The 17,476-nt window shown below is 32.6% G+C and overlaps 2 protein-coding genes across 5 annotated transcripts in view; both read left to right on the forward strand.

Annotated features, from left to right (window-relative positions):
* Uch-L5 (ubiquitin carboxy-terminal hydrolase L5) overlaps positions 1-17,476 on the forward strand; it is a 294,886-nt gene that overhangs the window by 53,956 nt on the left and 223,454 nt on the right. The gene's annotated exons all lie outside the window — the stretch shown is intronic.
* LOC145316189 (uncharacterized) overlaps positions 1-17,476 on the forward strand; it is a 33,575-nt gene that overhangs the window by 14,383 nt on the left and 1,716 nt on the right. For both annotated transcript variants that reach the window (XM_080156543.1, XM_080156544.1), the window contains exons 6-7: positions 4,150-4,259; positions 12,008-12,334. In XM_080156543.1, the coding sequence (XP_080012669.1) occupies positions 4,150-4,259; positions 12,008-12,334 (437 nt within the window). The remainder of the gene's footprint in view (positions 1-4,149; positions 4,260-12,007; positions 12,335-17,476) is intronic.

Below are 17,476 nucleotides of genomic sequence, written 5' to 3' on the forward strand. Positions count from 1 at the left end.
AGGGTTAAAGTTAGGGTCACTCTACTCCGCGTAAGTAATCATAGAGAGGTCTAACGTGATTCATGATTCTATCAGATCATACAAACCCTATTAAAGAAGTAGTAAGGTTTTTTTGTCAGTAATGAAGGATCTCGCTAATTGATATGGTTCTCCTTTAACTATACAGGTTTGCATAGGTCGTGGTAAGGTGTTTTACCATTTTAAGGGATGGTACCACAATCCTCCCAAGAAAAAATGCACCTAGGAAAAATAATTGTTACCCACAATTTTTTTTTACCTTTTCTTTGAAAAATAAAATTGAAATTGGGGGAGGAGCTAAAATATTACATAAGAATTTAAAAGATTTTAGATACACTCATAAATAATTTAGTAATGGATAAATTTGAATTTTAAACAGCTTATTCAAATTTTACATTGAAGTTTATGATTCTTTAATCTGCATTGGTCAATAAAATTTGAACAAGGCCTTAAATTTTGTAGTAGGCGTTACCAAATATAGCAAATATACCGGTTGGGGGCATGAAACGCGATTCTATTTCCAAAGAACATTATTAATATGAAATGAAATGAAATGAAATATTTATTTTATGACACATACAAAAAAATATATATACATTACATGGTATAATCACAAACAAACAATAAAATTGATCATGATTACTTATAGTTTAATAATAAAGATAATAGTATTCACATTCAAAATTCGTGTCAAAGGACTAATTAATCTCTCTCGAGGTAATATTAAGTAGCCTTTGCAGATAAGAAAAAAATGATAAAAAAATATATTAGATAACATGAAGCTTAATTATTTAAAATAAGAACTTACGCATTATATATGATGGGGATTATAATGTGGAATTGTAAGGAAGGGAATTGGAGGGGAAAGTAACATGATGTGTGTTTGTAATATTGACTAAAAACATTTATAATTAATATGAGGGGTAAATCAGTGAAGACTTGTAGAACAGACAGAATAAATGTTTTACATTCTTAGGTGGCAAGAACGGCAAAGAAGTCTATAACATGTTATGTCTAATTATTATAATTGCTATGAAATAAAAGAATGATTACATTAAAGTTCTCCGATATGCATTGATGTGTGGTCGTACAGACGTGTGGAAATGTAAAAAAACTTTTCCTTTCTAAACTCCCAGGGACTGGGGAATGCTATTCGGACTAACAATTCCAAGTGAAAATTCCCCCACAACCCTCTTCACTTATTTCTTCCCTTCTTACCCACTTCCTTTCAGTTACATAAAAAACAAGTTCTACACCAACTCTACTTAAACAAATTTTTTCATTTTCAGCAATTTGAAATTGAATTTATTGTCTGATCGAATCACAGCCCCTGCCAAACTCTAAAACATACAATAATTTGATAATTATTCTTTCCTATGGTGTTGTTTATTTACCTTTTACATTATCCAAGATGGTGTGTCTCTAATGGATCCAAAGGGCTAACAATGGGTGACAAATTGAGGTGCATCTTTAATGATGACACACAAAATCACTCTTTCTGTAGATTAAAATAAGTGGTTAAAACGTTTGAACATTCAACTTAATAAACCAACCAATCAAAATTCCGTAAAAGTCCCCTAAGTAATTAAGCCAGCGAATAAGAAAACGTAATTGTAAAACTTTGGAGACTAGTGTAATGAACAGCCCATTGATTTCACTATATGTTTCTTAGATGAAAATTTAAAGTAAATTAAATTAAGTAAAGTTTGAATTACGAACAAAACAGACTAAAAAACCTATGTCCCTAAATTGAGAGCTTTCAATGGGTGCAATTCTAAATTTTCTTTAATACGAATTTGTAAGACTTGGTTCTACGCCCCCAACTGAGTTTTATACCAAAATTTGAACAAATAAATGCAAAACTAATTCATATTCATATCCATTTACTTACAAGGGACTTAATTAAAGCATCTTATATATTTTTGTATTTATGCATAGAATGGTTTAATTTAAATATATGTATAATGTGGTAGTATATGGTACTACTGTGTGGTGGTATAGATAAGCATATTTGGGGCATAGCAATAGATATATTATTACATGGATGTTGCACCAGATTTTCATGTACTTTATTTAAGTGATACTCGCAGCTGGCTAAAATAACGATACTCCATCCACCCCCTTCCCTCCTACTGATTGAATGAACTTACCAATGAATGAGGTCGATGTTAGCAACATAATTAATGACTAATTCTCCTGTCAATATATCCATGTATATCCTAAATCCAATGGATGGCACGCACTAAATCATAAGTTTAAATTATTCTATCTTTTCATGTATTGTTACATTGAATGTAAAATATATTTTGATATTATGATAGGTGAACAATTGTCGTCAATTTATGTTGCTAACATTGACATAATATATTGGTCAGTTCGTTTATCCAGTAGAAGGGGAGGGGCAGGGCATTTTTATATTAGCCAGCTACGAGTTTCATTCTATTAAAGCACATGATCTGGTGTGAGATCCAAGTAATAATAAATCCATTATAGCATCACAAATTAAAATTTTTACTTGTTGTTATATTATAGCCAAGTAATTTAAGTAATTATTTTAACAAAAAGTCTTAGGTAGATTTACACGTAATTCCAGAATCCTATCTTATTGATAGAATCATTCCTTTACCTTATTTACAACCCATCCTTCAGGAAGTTTATTTTTACTTTTATTGTAGCGAAGTTACTCTATTAATCACTTTGTCTGTCCGTCCGTGAGTCAGTCCGTAACGCAGTGTTTTCTAATTAAACACAAGCATTTGTATCTACTTTTTAGGTATGCCTAACTATTATGATTCAACCAAAAGTATTCTAAATACCCTAATTCAAGTAATTTATCCCTAATAAGAATTCTTAATTAACTTTTAAATTAAACTTAGCCCCATTGTCTCGTCTTATATCTTTTAATTATAAAACTTAATTGAATTTATCCCCCATAAAATTTGAGAAAGAGTTTGGGCCAGAATGAACGTGTGGGAGTTTTAGAATGATTTTATAAAAGCAGCTGTAACTGAACACGGATGAACTAACATGCATAAAAGCGAAGCTCAAAAAATTACTTCTCATACTTCCTGAAACAGTTGTTGATCAGCTTCGCTAAAAAAACAACTAATAATTATGAAAATAAATATCTAACTTAAATGGAAAAAATAAGTCAGTTATTGTAGAAGAACGTATAAACATATTAAGTCACACCTAAGAGTAGTTTTGCTGCATTGATTGTAGAAAGTCACAATAGTCTAAGTTTTATAATAATCAGATAATTCTATCATATCTAAAATTGCAAAAGATCGGATTATCAGCCAATTTGGTGACGTATAGACCTTAAATATAGAAAAGCTTCGCTATTGAAAACTCCTAAAATAATAAATGTTGAACTTTACCACGCCTTAGTCTATTTTTCGTAGCGAAGCTACTCAATAATCCACCTTGTCTTTCCGTAAGCCCGTAACAATAAAGGGAAATGTGATTTTCTCAGCTGTTTTTCAAGAAAGACAGCTGATTTTATTTGTGAAGATTCTTTATACCAATGAGCATCCAGTATATAATTTACTTTGTCCATGCGGTCTGTTAGTCATGCTCCAAAAAATAAATATCAAAAAATATAAAAATACACGAGAAAGGTTTTGTGATTCTTGATTTTAAACAAATATACTTCAAATCTTCTTGTTCGTATTACCATCCATGATTTTTTGTGCTTCGCTATTTGTGCTTCGCTATTAATGTTGTCATCCTTGTTCTCGATACAAATGTTTTCTTTAAACAAACAGATTCAATATAAATCTCTCTGTCAATCTTGTGTGCTGTGATTATATCAATATAGGTAGAAATGGATTTATTATTACTTGGATCTTACACCAGATTTTCATGTGCTCTTATAAAGTGGAAATCGTAGCTGGCTAGAATAATGATAAAATCATGTATAGCACCGTATTATAAATATTTTTCCACAAATATTAAAATAAAATCATAAAATTAATACTATTTTTGTTATCTCAAGTCTTCAGTCCTTTGGAGCTAACAAAACTGGGTTTTTTTTCATTTCAATATCCAAGGAAAGCTGTCATGCTGTACGATGCGATAAATAACTATTATTGGTCACTAAGTAAAACAGTATTTTTTTTTAAATTTTAGTCAACATCCCCAAATATGATGTCTGGAGGAGGTCGGGGAGGAGGACCTACTGACTGGGGGTACACAGACTTCTCTACATTCACAGCTAACAGAAAATCTTCAGAAGTCAGGTAAATATATCCCTGTCATTATTTAGTTAGTATGTCGACACAGGGATATAAAGGGATAAGACAATGACCGATAAATTGATGTACATCCCCAAATTGATACATCAAATTACCCCTTCTGTATATTTCGATTAATGATTGAAACGTTTGGACACTTAACTTAATGATCCAAACAATCAGAATTCAAGCCAACGAATAAGAGAGCGCTATCATAAACCTTTGGGATTTATAAACATAATAAACAGCCCATTGTCCCCTCTTTTTCACTGATATCGACACATATAGATGGATTTTTAGACATCAATGCGGTAAATGAAATTTTAAAGCTTCATAACCCGAGTAACTGACGGACGGCATATTATTATCTAAAAACCCTGCTTTGAAGGGAGCCTTTTCCATGTTGAACAGTCAGCCACATTATCTCATTGGTTGACTAAAAAACTTTGGGTGATTTAATTTTGATTTGTTGGTTTCAAACAATCAGTGTTAAATCTTTTCAACCAATAATTTTAATCTACATAATGGGTTCTTTGGTATATCATCATTGGGGATATATATCAATTTATCGTCCATTGTCATATCCCTTAAGATCCCTGAATTTTGAATGGATCTGCTCCATAAATTTTGAAGATCCCAAATAAGCAGACAATGGTTCTGTATTTATCTGTTTAATCCAAATGTAAGTTGACGTGATTATGCTATCAATTAAGTTCTCCATTATGTAAAGAAGGTATTTTATTGCTTTCTCACAAAGCGACTAGCGAGAACTGGTATTTTTTTTAAAAAGGGGGGGGTAGTTTTTAGTTTACTTCTTTAGTTAGTTGTTAGGCCCTAAGGGTTAGGGCCACCCAAAGAGGTGGGCCTCCCCTCCCCCCCCCCTTCTGAATTTAAATTTATTTTATAAATAACAGAAGGGGGGATATCAATGCACATTCGGCCACTTGTAAAGGTATTACCGAATAATCTAAATAATAACAGAAACTAAATAGATAGACACACTTGAAAGATAGAATATAAAGCAAAGACATCTTTTGTAATTCTATTTCTGTCAGGGATAAGACAATAGATGTTAATTAGATATTTTCACAATCCTTTTTTGTAAAATCCTCTAAATCTAAGGGGTAAGAAAAGGGTTGCAGATTAATTTTGGTGTCATTATCCTTTCCCTCCGTGATTGAATATATGTATAGAATTGAAAAGGCAAAGCCTAAAAATAATATATTTCGTGCTTGCTTAGTAATCTTTTTGTGGTCTGCTTTTGGAAAGTCTATGTCACAGGGATGTAGGGGTTAATATACACGCCTATTTTCACCTAAAGATCAGTCAATAAAAAATGATCAAAAATTCGAGTTTTCACTTAAATCTTATTGTTATTACATCCCTTCAAACTAAATTTAACTTTTCATTGGAAACATATTTCTGTATTTTGCTGGGGAATCTAACCCTACGGGGCTTTGTAACCTTTACCTAGCCTAAAATAACCATAAGAAATAATTTTTTCTGTAAAAATATCGTTTATGGTCCATCCGCGATATGTAGAAACCACCCCCAGTGTCTCAAATTGTACAAATTTTGATTGAACCCAATAAGAAAATTACTCAATATGTATTTAAAATAATACTTTTGGTTACGAAAAAATGTATCTTTTGATACTATATCCCTGTTCTGTGTCTGTCTGTCAGTGTGTATGTGATTTTGCAGACTTATAAAGATAAGAAAATAGGCTCAATTACAGATTTTAAAAACAAACATTTTCCTTTAAATCACAAATAAATATAAAGAACTTATTTGGAAAATGATCTATGAATGTGCCTTTTAATATAAAATTGCCTCTCAATATCAAATTTCTTGTCGTATAACCTTCCTTTTATTTTTTGAATTGTTGGAGTGCCTTATGTTTGTTAGAGAGATGGTTTTATTATCAATTGGATGTTACAACAGATTATCATGTGCTCTTATAAAGTAAAACTCGTAGCTGGCTAAAATAAGAATACCCCCATTTCCTCCCCTTCTACTAGACGAACAAACTGACTTATAAATAATGTCCATGTTAGTAGCATAAATTGATGACAATTTTTCCCTCGTCATAATATCCACGTATATCTATATCCATTATTAGAACCATCAAAAGCGCCCCTGTGTACATACAGCCCACACAAAATGTATTTTTAGCTGAATCTTATCTGTAATCCCTTCTCTATGTGAGGCTATTACAGCTTTGGTTAATGAAATGTTGAATACCAAAACCAGAGATGTGTTCAAACATAGGCTTGTGCCAGGGAGGGAGGGAGGGGACATTGGGCAGTTTATTACACTAGTTTCCAAGGTTTTACAAGAACGTTTTCTACTTCGTTGGCTCAACAACTTTAAGGACTTTTATTGAATTTTGATTGGTTTGTTTATTACTAATTGTTAACTACAGAAGAAGTAATTTTGGAATGTACATCAATTTATTGTCCATTGTCTTATCCCTTAAGATCCATGGGGTTGTGCTGTGTTTATAGACAATAAATAGATATATGGCCGTGATGGTTAAAACCTTATGTGGTCCAATGAGAACACAGTGTAGGAATAATCCGACCACATTATTAGTATGGGCCATTATTTTTCATATCCTTATAAAAAAGTAACATGATGTTTGTCTTTCTGTACTAAAGGATCTCGCTATCTGCTGAACCACCGCCCCCCTAAGAGAAATAGTATAAAAACATCACTAACCCAAAATAGCGGCAAAAAATACTTTTTGGTAAACAGCTGAACTTAACATAGATTGTAAATAAAATTTATACATTTCCCTAGAGGCCTCTAGGGGTGTAGCCGCTAGTTAACTTTATATTGATAAATCCCGGGAACGTTTTCAATTTATTCTTAAATGAAAGATTTGGTCCTCTATAATACAGCTGCTAGTTTATTCAACTAATAGTTAAATGTCATAAGATAAAGATTTGCTGAGACTATATCATTCAAATTTTACCACCCAGCAAAGTCATTTTTTATTAGTTTACCCCCAAAATACTCATATCTCTTTCCCGCCCCCCCCCCCCCAAAAAAAAAAGAAGCTATTTTTGCTAATAAATCATTTACAATTCTTAAATAAAATATCACCTTATACCAATAAAATACAATTAATGCACTATAAGGCTAAATATAATCGTTTGAATTTTTTTATAATGCACTTTTTATGCTTCTCTTTGAAGGTTGTTTTAATGGATATAATATATACGTGGATATATTGACAGGGGAAAGTTTGTCGTTTATTTAATTCGCTAAAAATTACCTCATTAATTGGTTTGTTCGTTCATCCATTAGGAGAGGAGAAGATTGGATAAAGAGGGTCGTTATTTTAGCCAGCTCAGAGTATCATTTTAACAGAGTACATAAAAATCTTGCGCAACATCCAAGTAATAATATATCGATTGATGTATTTTATTAGATTCTACGTAGTTAAAAATTGGGTGGATTTTTTCATCGGCATGCTTAATGTGGGCGAAAATTTATTTATATTTTTATAATTAATTGTTGCATATACACGCGCCCATGAAAAATTATCTGACACAACCCGGATAAAAGGGAAGGTCAGTCAAGCTGCTTCAAGTTTATGCCAAAGATCTGACATATTCTGGCTAAAAAGTTTTTAAAAAAATTGGTGATATATTGACTTTTGGCAGCCTAATTTAAAAAACTATATACATACACCTTACATTGTGATGCAATACAGTTAAATTTGTGCCAAAATGATGTCAGGTCCAATAAGAAAATTTTTATTTTTTTTTTCAGAAATATTTTTATTTGCATATTTCCTCAAATAACAAGTTGAAAGAGGCCGAAAAATATCCAACCCCAGAAAATAAGTACTGTTTTTAATTGGTCTCAATGGAATTGACTGACTGAAGTTAAAGCTAACAACTAAGCTAAATAGATTTATAGACACTAACGGCCAGGCCCCTAGCATCTAGGGGCTCTATATTCGGAGGTATATGGAAGAATAGAAAAATAGCCTAGGACCTATAAGAAGCTTCACTGTAAAAGAGAATCATGTAGATTAGCGAGATCCTTCGCTACAGAAAAAAAGCTCACTATTTTATACAATAGAAAGTGTTACGCTCATCTATACTAATTTTGTCCTGCAAGGAAGTACAAAGAATTTTATCCGTAAATATATTCTTTAAAACATTGTTGCAATAAATGCACTATCAACATCGATATATGATTACTTGGATGATGCACCAGATTTTCATGTACTCTGATAAAGTGATGCTTGCAACTGGCTGAGAAAAAACGATTCTCCCCTCCTTTTACCCCACCCCCTTAACTGTTGCTGGATGTACAAACTGACCAATAAATGAGGTCTATGCTAGCTAAATTAAAGACAAATTTTCCCCTGCCAATATATATCATGTATATCCTAAATCCGTTTTTATCAATATGATTCTGTACTATCACTTCCACATGACAGCATAGTAGCAAAGGTTTCATATTCACATAGCAAATAAATCCGGGGATGTTTTGTAACAAAGGAAGGGAAAGTGGGAAGGGACATGATCTGATTATCTATGATACAAAGTAGAACGATGTCTGTCTGTCTGTTTGTTTGTTTGTCTGTTTGTTTGTAGCGAAGGATCTCGCTAACCGCTGAACCGATCGGGTTCTCCTTTACAGGGTAGCTTTTCATTGGTCCCGGGAAGGTTTATAACTATTTTCTTGAGGGGTGGGACACCACCAACTCCCTAAAAAATGAAAAATACCCCCCCAAACAAAATTTCTAATTAGAAATTTTTTTAACTAAAATTATAAATGAGCGGGGGGTGCCCCCCACCCCCCCGAAAAAAAAAATTACGGAAGTGGATATAATATATAGTGGATATATTGACATTTGGGAAAATTTGTCTTCAATTTAGCTTGCTAATAGGGACCTTTTTATTTGTCAGAAGAAGGGAATAGGATGGGGTAAAGGAGGTGGATTGGGGGTAACGTTAATTTAGCCAGCTGCGGGTAACACTTTATGAGAGTATGAAAATCTGGTGCAACAACCAAGTAATAATATATTGATTTATAGCTTTAATTTCTTTCAAAAATTTTGTGATTATCTTTTAGATATTGGTTTCAAAAATTAAAATTGTATAGAAAACAAGAACAATTATGTTTATATGCGGTGTGTTGCCAGGAAAAAAATTTGATGTGAATTTGAGTGTATACTGGATAGTATTTTTTTAATGAATATATAGGTAATTATTAAACAAGAATAATTTTCTGTAACTTCCTCGTAGTTTTGAGGGGAGGGCACCTACACCACTCTCCACTCCTCTCGCGCACGTCCCTGTAAGATAAAAAGAATTGATGAAGATGATTTCATGATTTTAAATTGATTGTAATGCAATATTTGTATTTGCCAAGTGTTTAGTGTAGGCTCTCAGATCATACAGTCGCATGCACAATGTGAAAGCTGCAGTAAACTCACTTGTGACTTAAGTGAGTAACTTCACACAAAAAAAATTTAAATATCAACTTTAGTTATAAAAATATTTATTCCAAAACATATCTTCTAGAATCTACAACTCAAAATGGATCTAAGTGATAACATCTACAAACCCAATTCAATGTCAACCACATTTCCTAGACAATATCAACACTTTAACTTCAAAATTTCATAATCCTCATAAATTAAAATCGCTACTATGTCATCTCTGCCTTCATTTATCAAAATAAAATTCTTCAAATTTAAAATATTTTACCTAAATCGGCCACTTATTCCCAAGAAAATAAGCAATATTTCATAGTCAACTTAGCCTTCAAAAAATAATATTCCATCAAATCTTCTAATATAACTTAATCTGCCAGACATTAGTTGTAAAATTATACTTACATCACTCACTTCTGTAATATTCATAATAAAATTGGCCTAGCATCAGAATTCTGCTAGCTAAGGGAGGGGTTAGCATTTTTCTAGGTTTTATGTAGGTCTCCAAAAAATTAGTCCTTAGATTTACGCTTAATGAGATGGGGCATGAATCTATATTGACTAAATATAATAATTTAAACTTCAGAGGTGTTTTTTTATTAAGTAGATTTAACAGCAAATGTCACCAATATCAACTGTAAACCTAAAATAATGTATCCTAATCGGCCACCACGTTCAATTCTTAATCTGCTAGACATTAGTTATAAATTATACTTACATTAATCATTTCTGTAACAATGTGACAACAATGGCCTAGTATCAGAATTTTGCTAGCTAAGTAGTGGGGTTAGCATTTTCAATTATAAAGGTCTACCAAAAAAAGTCTTTAGATTATGCTTATGAATGATGGGCAAGGGCATTTATCTATTTATGACTACATATACTAACCTAAACTTTCAGGAATGTCAATATGATTTAACAAAAATGTCAGCAATGTAAACTTCTCCAAACCAAACTACCGTATCCTAAACGGCCACCACATTCCATTCTAATAAACCACAGCTTCAAACAATTTAGACATCTAAATATAGAGTAGCTTCCTTCTAAATATCACAATAAAAATTTTTTATTTATGATACGATCAGCATAATTTTCTTCTAAACACACAAATCAGCATATTTTTTACATTTTAGAACTCATGACATTCATTATTTCTACAATTGTTTTACTTACAAAAATTCATAATAACTACATATATAACTACAAGGTAACTACATTTATAACTACATTTCTATATATACAAACAAATTCCAATAGAAACACATAATAAACACCAGTTAAGTCACATTTAATTTAATGCAGTGTTAATAACTGCAATCATATCTCTAAGGGGTTATTTTTACTCCCTTATCAGATAACACAAACAGCGGCTTGGGTAAATCCTCTAACTTGACTAATGGTCATAAATGAGGTGTCAAGTCGCAATTATTTACTTATGACTGACTTTATGTTCTATTTTGCATTATGATTAATTGTAATTGTTTTTTCTTCTATAAACTTACATAAACGTTGTCATATGTATAATAATTGAATTTGAAATATACATACATACAAGTGCATTTATGGGTTCCTTTATGGACGGGGATGGTGGGGGGGGGGGGGGGGGTTGTAAAATTTCAAGGTGGGTGTATACAAGAGAGTAGGAGGGGGGGGGAGTCAATTTTAGCTGTGTTTAATCGTTTTTAAAAGGCATATTGAAATGACGTAAAAAGTCAAGGTTGATTTTCTGCAAAGCGCAGAATTTGTTTTACTAAAGAGTTGTTATCATAATAAAACAAGGATGACAACATCCATAAGTAGCGAAGCACAAAAAATATGTATAAAACTTTGGAGACTAGTGTTATAAACAACCCAATGTCCTCTCTCTTGAAAAATAGTCGTGATGTTTGCATATTTAGGTTTGCCAAAATAATTAAATTTGCACTGATTATAACATACCTTCAAACAGTATTGGACCCCCAATATTAAAAGCTTAAAAATGTTGAAAAAGTATTTGTGATGTTTATTTTAGACAAGATAAGATTATATTGAGACTTGATGGGTTAAAGCTAAAAAAAACATTTTTTTCAGTTAAAAGTGTTAGCGGGCTGGGTTACACTGTACAAATGTTTATCTTGTTAGATTTAAACAAACAAACGAAAACTTCCCCATTCTCTTGTTTTCATTTTATTTTAAGTCAAGGGGTGGGGGGGGGGGGGGGTTACCGCAATTACCTGTTTTTTTAAATGAATATCAATAAAAACACAAAATTAACTCTAATTGGAAAACATTTAATATTTTTTTATTATTTCAGCCAGCCCTCGCGCAAATCGTCAAGCATGACAGACAGAAGCTCCATGGGCAGACAAAGCTTCTCCAACTACAACAACAGCAATACAACAACAACCAGAGACTACAACAACACAAACAATTACAACAGAGATTACTCAGCTGCTCAAGTAAGGGATTACAACAGCTCCGAGAGGGACTACTCGGCAGCGGCCGGGGCATACAACAAATCTTCCCGCAGAAGCGGAGACTTCTCCAGCAGCATGATGGAGCGCAGCAGCGCTACAAGTAGTTTTAGCTCCGGTACCTACAGCAAGTCCACAGCAAGCAAGATTGGGCTCAGCACTCTTAAGTAAGTTTTTAGTTCTTAGATGACGACTTTTAATACTTGGTTTGTATATCATAAACAATGGATACAGAATACGTGGAAATTGTGACAATGTAATCCTGGTTGCTAAAATAGTCCTTAGATACTGGTCAATATGTTCCTCCATGTTTGTTTGATTAGCCAGCTGGATAAACATTTTATCATTTTATTTTAACCCTACTTTACTTATCATACAGGGAAGGTTTATTACACTAGTCCCCAACGTTTTCTTATTCTTTATCTTAACAACTTGGGGACTTTATTGAATTTTGTTGTTAACTAAGTTGAGTGTCCAAATGTTTTCACCCCTAATTGTAATCTACAGAAAGGGCAATTTTCTGTATCATCATTGGGGATGTATTAAGTTATCCGCCATTATCTTATCCCTTTAGAACCTAATATATCTCTGCATTACTTTGTGCTTTTCTCAATCATTTTCATTATTTTTTTTTAAATTCAAATTACTTTTTTACGCAAATCCTATTATATAAAGTAGTAAGGTTTTTTTTTATCTATAGCTTAAGATCCGATTGGGTTTTCCATTTTAGGGAATCTTTTCAAAGATCCTGGGGTGATTGTAGGCTTTTTCATTTTCATATTTTTGTCTTGGGATAATTTTTCTAGCCCCTCTCTGTCCTTCAAAGTCAATAGATGCTAGAGGCGTAACCGTTAGTTATAAATACAAGGACAGATTTATATCCAGTTTAAAGGCAAAAATAATCTTGTTCCTAAAAATATTCTAAAAGATATATGATCAATGTATTCAAGAGTTTAAAAGGCTATGTAGTATGTATGACCTTTCATGGAAAAACTGGCCATATTTGGAAAGAAAAATATATTTTTGTCAAAGACATTAAAATTTGTCACGCCTTAGTAATAAACCATATTTGTCAGAGTAATATCCTACAACAATTTAATGTGTATTAGATAAAAACCAGGGCGCGGCAGCCGCGCGTCAGCCGCCTGTGGGCCTTAGGGAAAATCAACCTCTTATAATTTTAAAAATCAGCTGGCAGTCTTAACCTAACCCTAATGTGACAATCCCTCTTTTAAAAATAATTCAAAGCATCCAAACGGTTTTTTTAGGCTTAGTCGCGGTTAACGCGCAGCTAATAGCCCTGATAAATACTTAGTATAAATTATATTTCAAATACATAAGTTTAAGAATCTAAATTTTAACTTTTTTTGCCAACTTACTGGGGTTAGTCCTATCAATGCGTGCGGAGCCTATACCTGTGATGTCTTATCCTGATATAATACCCAATATAACCTATCTTAACGTCACAAAATAATAAATAAACAAACAAACTAACCCCGCCCCCCTCCCCCCACCCAATCCCCTTTCATTATTTTCAATCTAATTTAAAAGTAAGGGGGCGGGGGGGGGGGGGGTAGAGTTTTTTTTATGTTCAACAAGGCCATACAAACCCCTATCATTTTAAAATTATAAATAACATGAATATCCCGTTTATTTTGAAATTGATCATCCTTGTTTTTTTTATTAAGGACACATTTCTCTGTCCTTATTTTAACCAAATAGATTCTAAATAGTATTAAAATATTTTTTGACGCCTACATGAGGCTTCAGGCTAAATAAAGCCATATCTAGACACAATACAAATATATTACATACACACACACACACACACACACACACACACACATATTAGATTGACGTGTTGACCAAAAATGTTGTCATGGTAGCATATATTCAGTTTTTTCCCCCCGCCCAACGTATTTGTCAAACTTAAAATGCATACTGTATACTTAAATTCGATTACTTTTCAATCTAATTACCAATAATCGATATATTATTAATTGGATGTTGCTCAAGATTTTCATGTACTCTGATATAATGATGCTGGCAGCTGGCTAAATTAACAATACCCCACATTCATCCCTTTACCCCATCCCCCTACTAATGAACTAATGAGGTCCATATAAACAAGCTAAATAGGCGACAAACTCTTTCATGTTAATATATCCTATATCCATTTTTATTAATCCTGCAACATTTACCGTCTTTCCTATGTTTTCCTTCTTGGTTTTTTATTTAAATAAACTTTTTTTTTCCTGGAAGAAAATAAACTTGTTAGCCAAAAGTGAGGACTTGTTATATTGGAGATGAAGAGAGGGCTAAAAAATGACCAAGTGAAGTTTTCTGACGTCCATTAACGGGTAGATGCTGATAATGAAAAAAATCCACTTCCTACTTATATCTAATCACTTTTTAAAGGGTCGTTATACAACCACAAAATTAAACAGAAAACTTAAGGCGGTAGGAGTTCTGGCTAATTTTTTTTTGTTACGTCATAATCTGTCAGACACTATTACTGTGTTCCCGATATTTATTTGCGGAAGTTAAGAAACACCTATTAGTTCATCTTTGATGTTCAGTTTAAAGCAAAAAAGTTTAATCTTTATTATTAAGTTGAGGTTGTGTGGGTTGATAAACTCTTTAGATCTTAAATCTGATACACAAATACGAAAGTTCTGTCCAAAATAATAACAAGGCTGATAACATTTAAGCATAGTTAAGATCTTAAACCGTTACACGGTGTTTTTATAGAAACAAAAGGATTACATAATTTAACCCACTTACCACTGTTAGAAATTAATAATCAATGTCTTATTCTCTTCATTAGCCTGGTACATTTTGTAAAAACAAGGATGGCAACATCAAACAGAAAAAGAAATAAACATGAAAATAATTTTGCAGACAAACGGACTGACAAAGCCTATATGTAGAGTAGCTTCGCTTTCCCTAAGAAAGCTGAACCTTTTTTGTAAAGACTCTTGTGTCTAGTACACAGGTTATGTACAACTAGTTCCTTATCTAATTTTACCGAACAAAATTTTCTAGTGCGACTTATAAATTATGGTATCTTTTAGATTTTTAAGGTACCATTTATCCGAAAGACGTTAAGAATTGTTTTACTTATTTTAAAGTGCCAGAAAGCAAGTAACATCCAAAAAATGGAGCTCTGAAAGGGTAGGACAAGCGAACATTAACACTTGTATAGTGTCAGAACTCAAAAAGTAGAATATAAATGTATACTTCTAAACAAAATTGAATTTAAATCTGTTGCAAAAGTGCCTAAATATAGGAAAATTTTTAATGACAAACTTACAATTAGGACTTGATAATAGAGATGCCTCGTTTATAACATTGTACCTTGTTGAAATAGGAATCGGTATTCCAAAAATCAGGCTTTTTTTGTGACGTAAAGCATTTTTGCAGTGCTTGAACTCCCAAAATGTTAAATGTTAAAATTTAAAATTTGCTATGCATAAAATTGGTGTTTAGAATACAATTGTCCTAAACTAATCGTAGGCTCACTTTAGAATATTTAACAAAGCAAGGAAGTTTTAGATCAAGGCTAATGACATATAAAGTATTTGGGAATAGTCCCTTTCGTAACAACGCCCCATAAGGGGCGATTCGTCGTATTTTTAAAATGGCTATGTATAGGTTAGGTTAGGTTAGGTTATATTGGGTTAGGTGATTGCCCCACAGGGTTAGGTTAGCAGGGGCTAGAAATAGGAGAAAAGCTACTGTGAAAAAATACGACGAATCGCCACATAAGGCGCGATGTTACGAAAGGGACTATACCCAAATATTTTTTTAAATTTTTTTTATATTTTATTGGAGTTGAGGCCGACCAAACTCCAATTTTAACTTTAGTTTTAAAAACCAATCAAATTTTTTTGTGGGGGGTGGGTAATTTTTTTGCTAGGGAAGATTTTTCTTGGGAGGGTGGGGATACCCTCCTTCAAAATAGTTATAAACCTTCCCAGGACCTATGAGAAGCTAGCTTGTTTAAGAGAACCACAACGGTTCAGCGGTTAGCGAGATCCTTCGGTACAGACAGACAGACAGACGAACATCCTGTTACTTTATTATAAGGATTACAGAGTGATACAGGGCGGGTCTATTTACAATTATACAATAGTAGGAGGACAAGTTTTAGAAAATTAATTCGTTCAACCACATTCATTATATTATTATTATAAACTTATTTTGTGCAAATATTTCAGTAGTCTTTTATTTTGCTACCAAATTTCTGTCACTTAAAAGATGTGTTTTTATTTCATTTTCCTGGAATAACAACTTTGGGGACTTTAGTGAATTTTAATTGGTTGTTTCATTAAGTTAAGTGTTTAAACGTTTTAACCACTAATTTTATTCTACAAAAGGTTTAGTTTTGTGTATCATCATTAGGGATGTACATCAATTTATCGGCCATTGTCTTATCCCTTTAGATCCCTGCATTAATCTGTGATAGTAAAAACATTTAAACCCTATTTATAACAGAAGCAAGTCAGTTTTTCGTTTTGTCAATCCCATTTTCAAAATTGGTATCCAATGAACTGATCTTATACAAAACCATAATTTTAATGAAACAAGGATGACAACATTCCTAGCAAGCAAAGCTCAAATATTATAAACAAATTTTTGCAAGGATGAATCTTTTTCACAGATTAACGAGCGACATACTGAGCTTTTAAAACTTATCCTTGGTTTCCAACAGGTTAAGAACTGATAACTTCCCCCTGTCCCCTTATTTTGAATATATTTTATTATTTGCATAACCCATGCGTGGGGCCCTAACCCTTCTGGCTTCTCAGCACCCAAAATAACCTAACTCAACCAAAAGTAATAAAAAACAAAGGAAAAATACCCCCTTCATTCCTTATATTATTTTTTCAAAAATAAGGGGTGGGGGGGGGGGTCATTGCTCAACATAGTACTTTGTGTGAAAGCGCCGAAATATCTTTTTCCTAATTTAGATTGTAATTTGAATTGTTTAATTAACTAGGATGACAGACACAAACAAACTTCTTAAGGTATATGGTGTAGGTAGGAGTTATCGAAAAAGAAACCAAGAATAAGATAACAGAGTTCCACAGCTGCGGCCGCAGTTTGTTTTCTTATGCCACAGCCGCTGCTGTTTTTGTAATGATTATCATTTTACAGAATGTCAACATTAAAAGCTGTAGCTGAAAAGAACTATTTTTTAACCATTTTCAGCGGCAGACTTTAAAAAAAGAAGCTGTTTGAGATACAGTCATTTAATTCATTGGTCTCTTTTTTACTCAAATTAAGCATACTGCATTAGCTGCCTT

This window comes from Acartia tonsa, chromosome 4 (assembly GCF_053477335.1).
Source record: "Acartia tonsa isolate MP-2025a chromosome 4, ASM5347733v1, whole genome shotgun sequence".
Lineage (NCBI taxonomy): Eukaryota > Metazoa > Arthropoda > Copepoda > Calanoida > Acartiidae > Acartia > Acartia tonsa.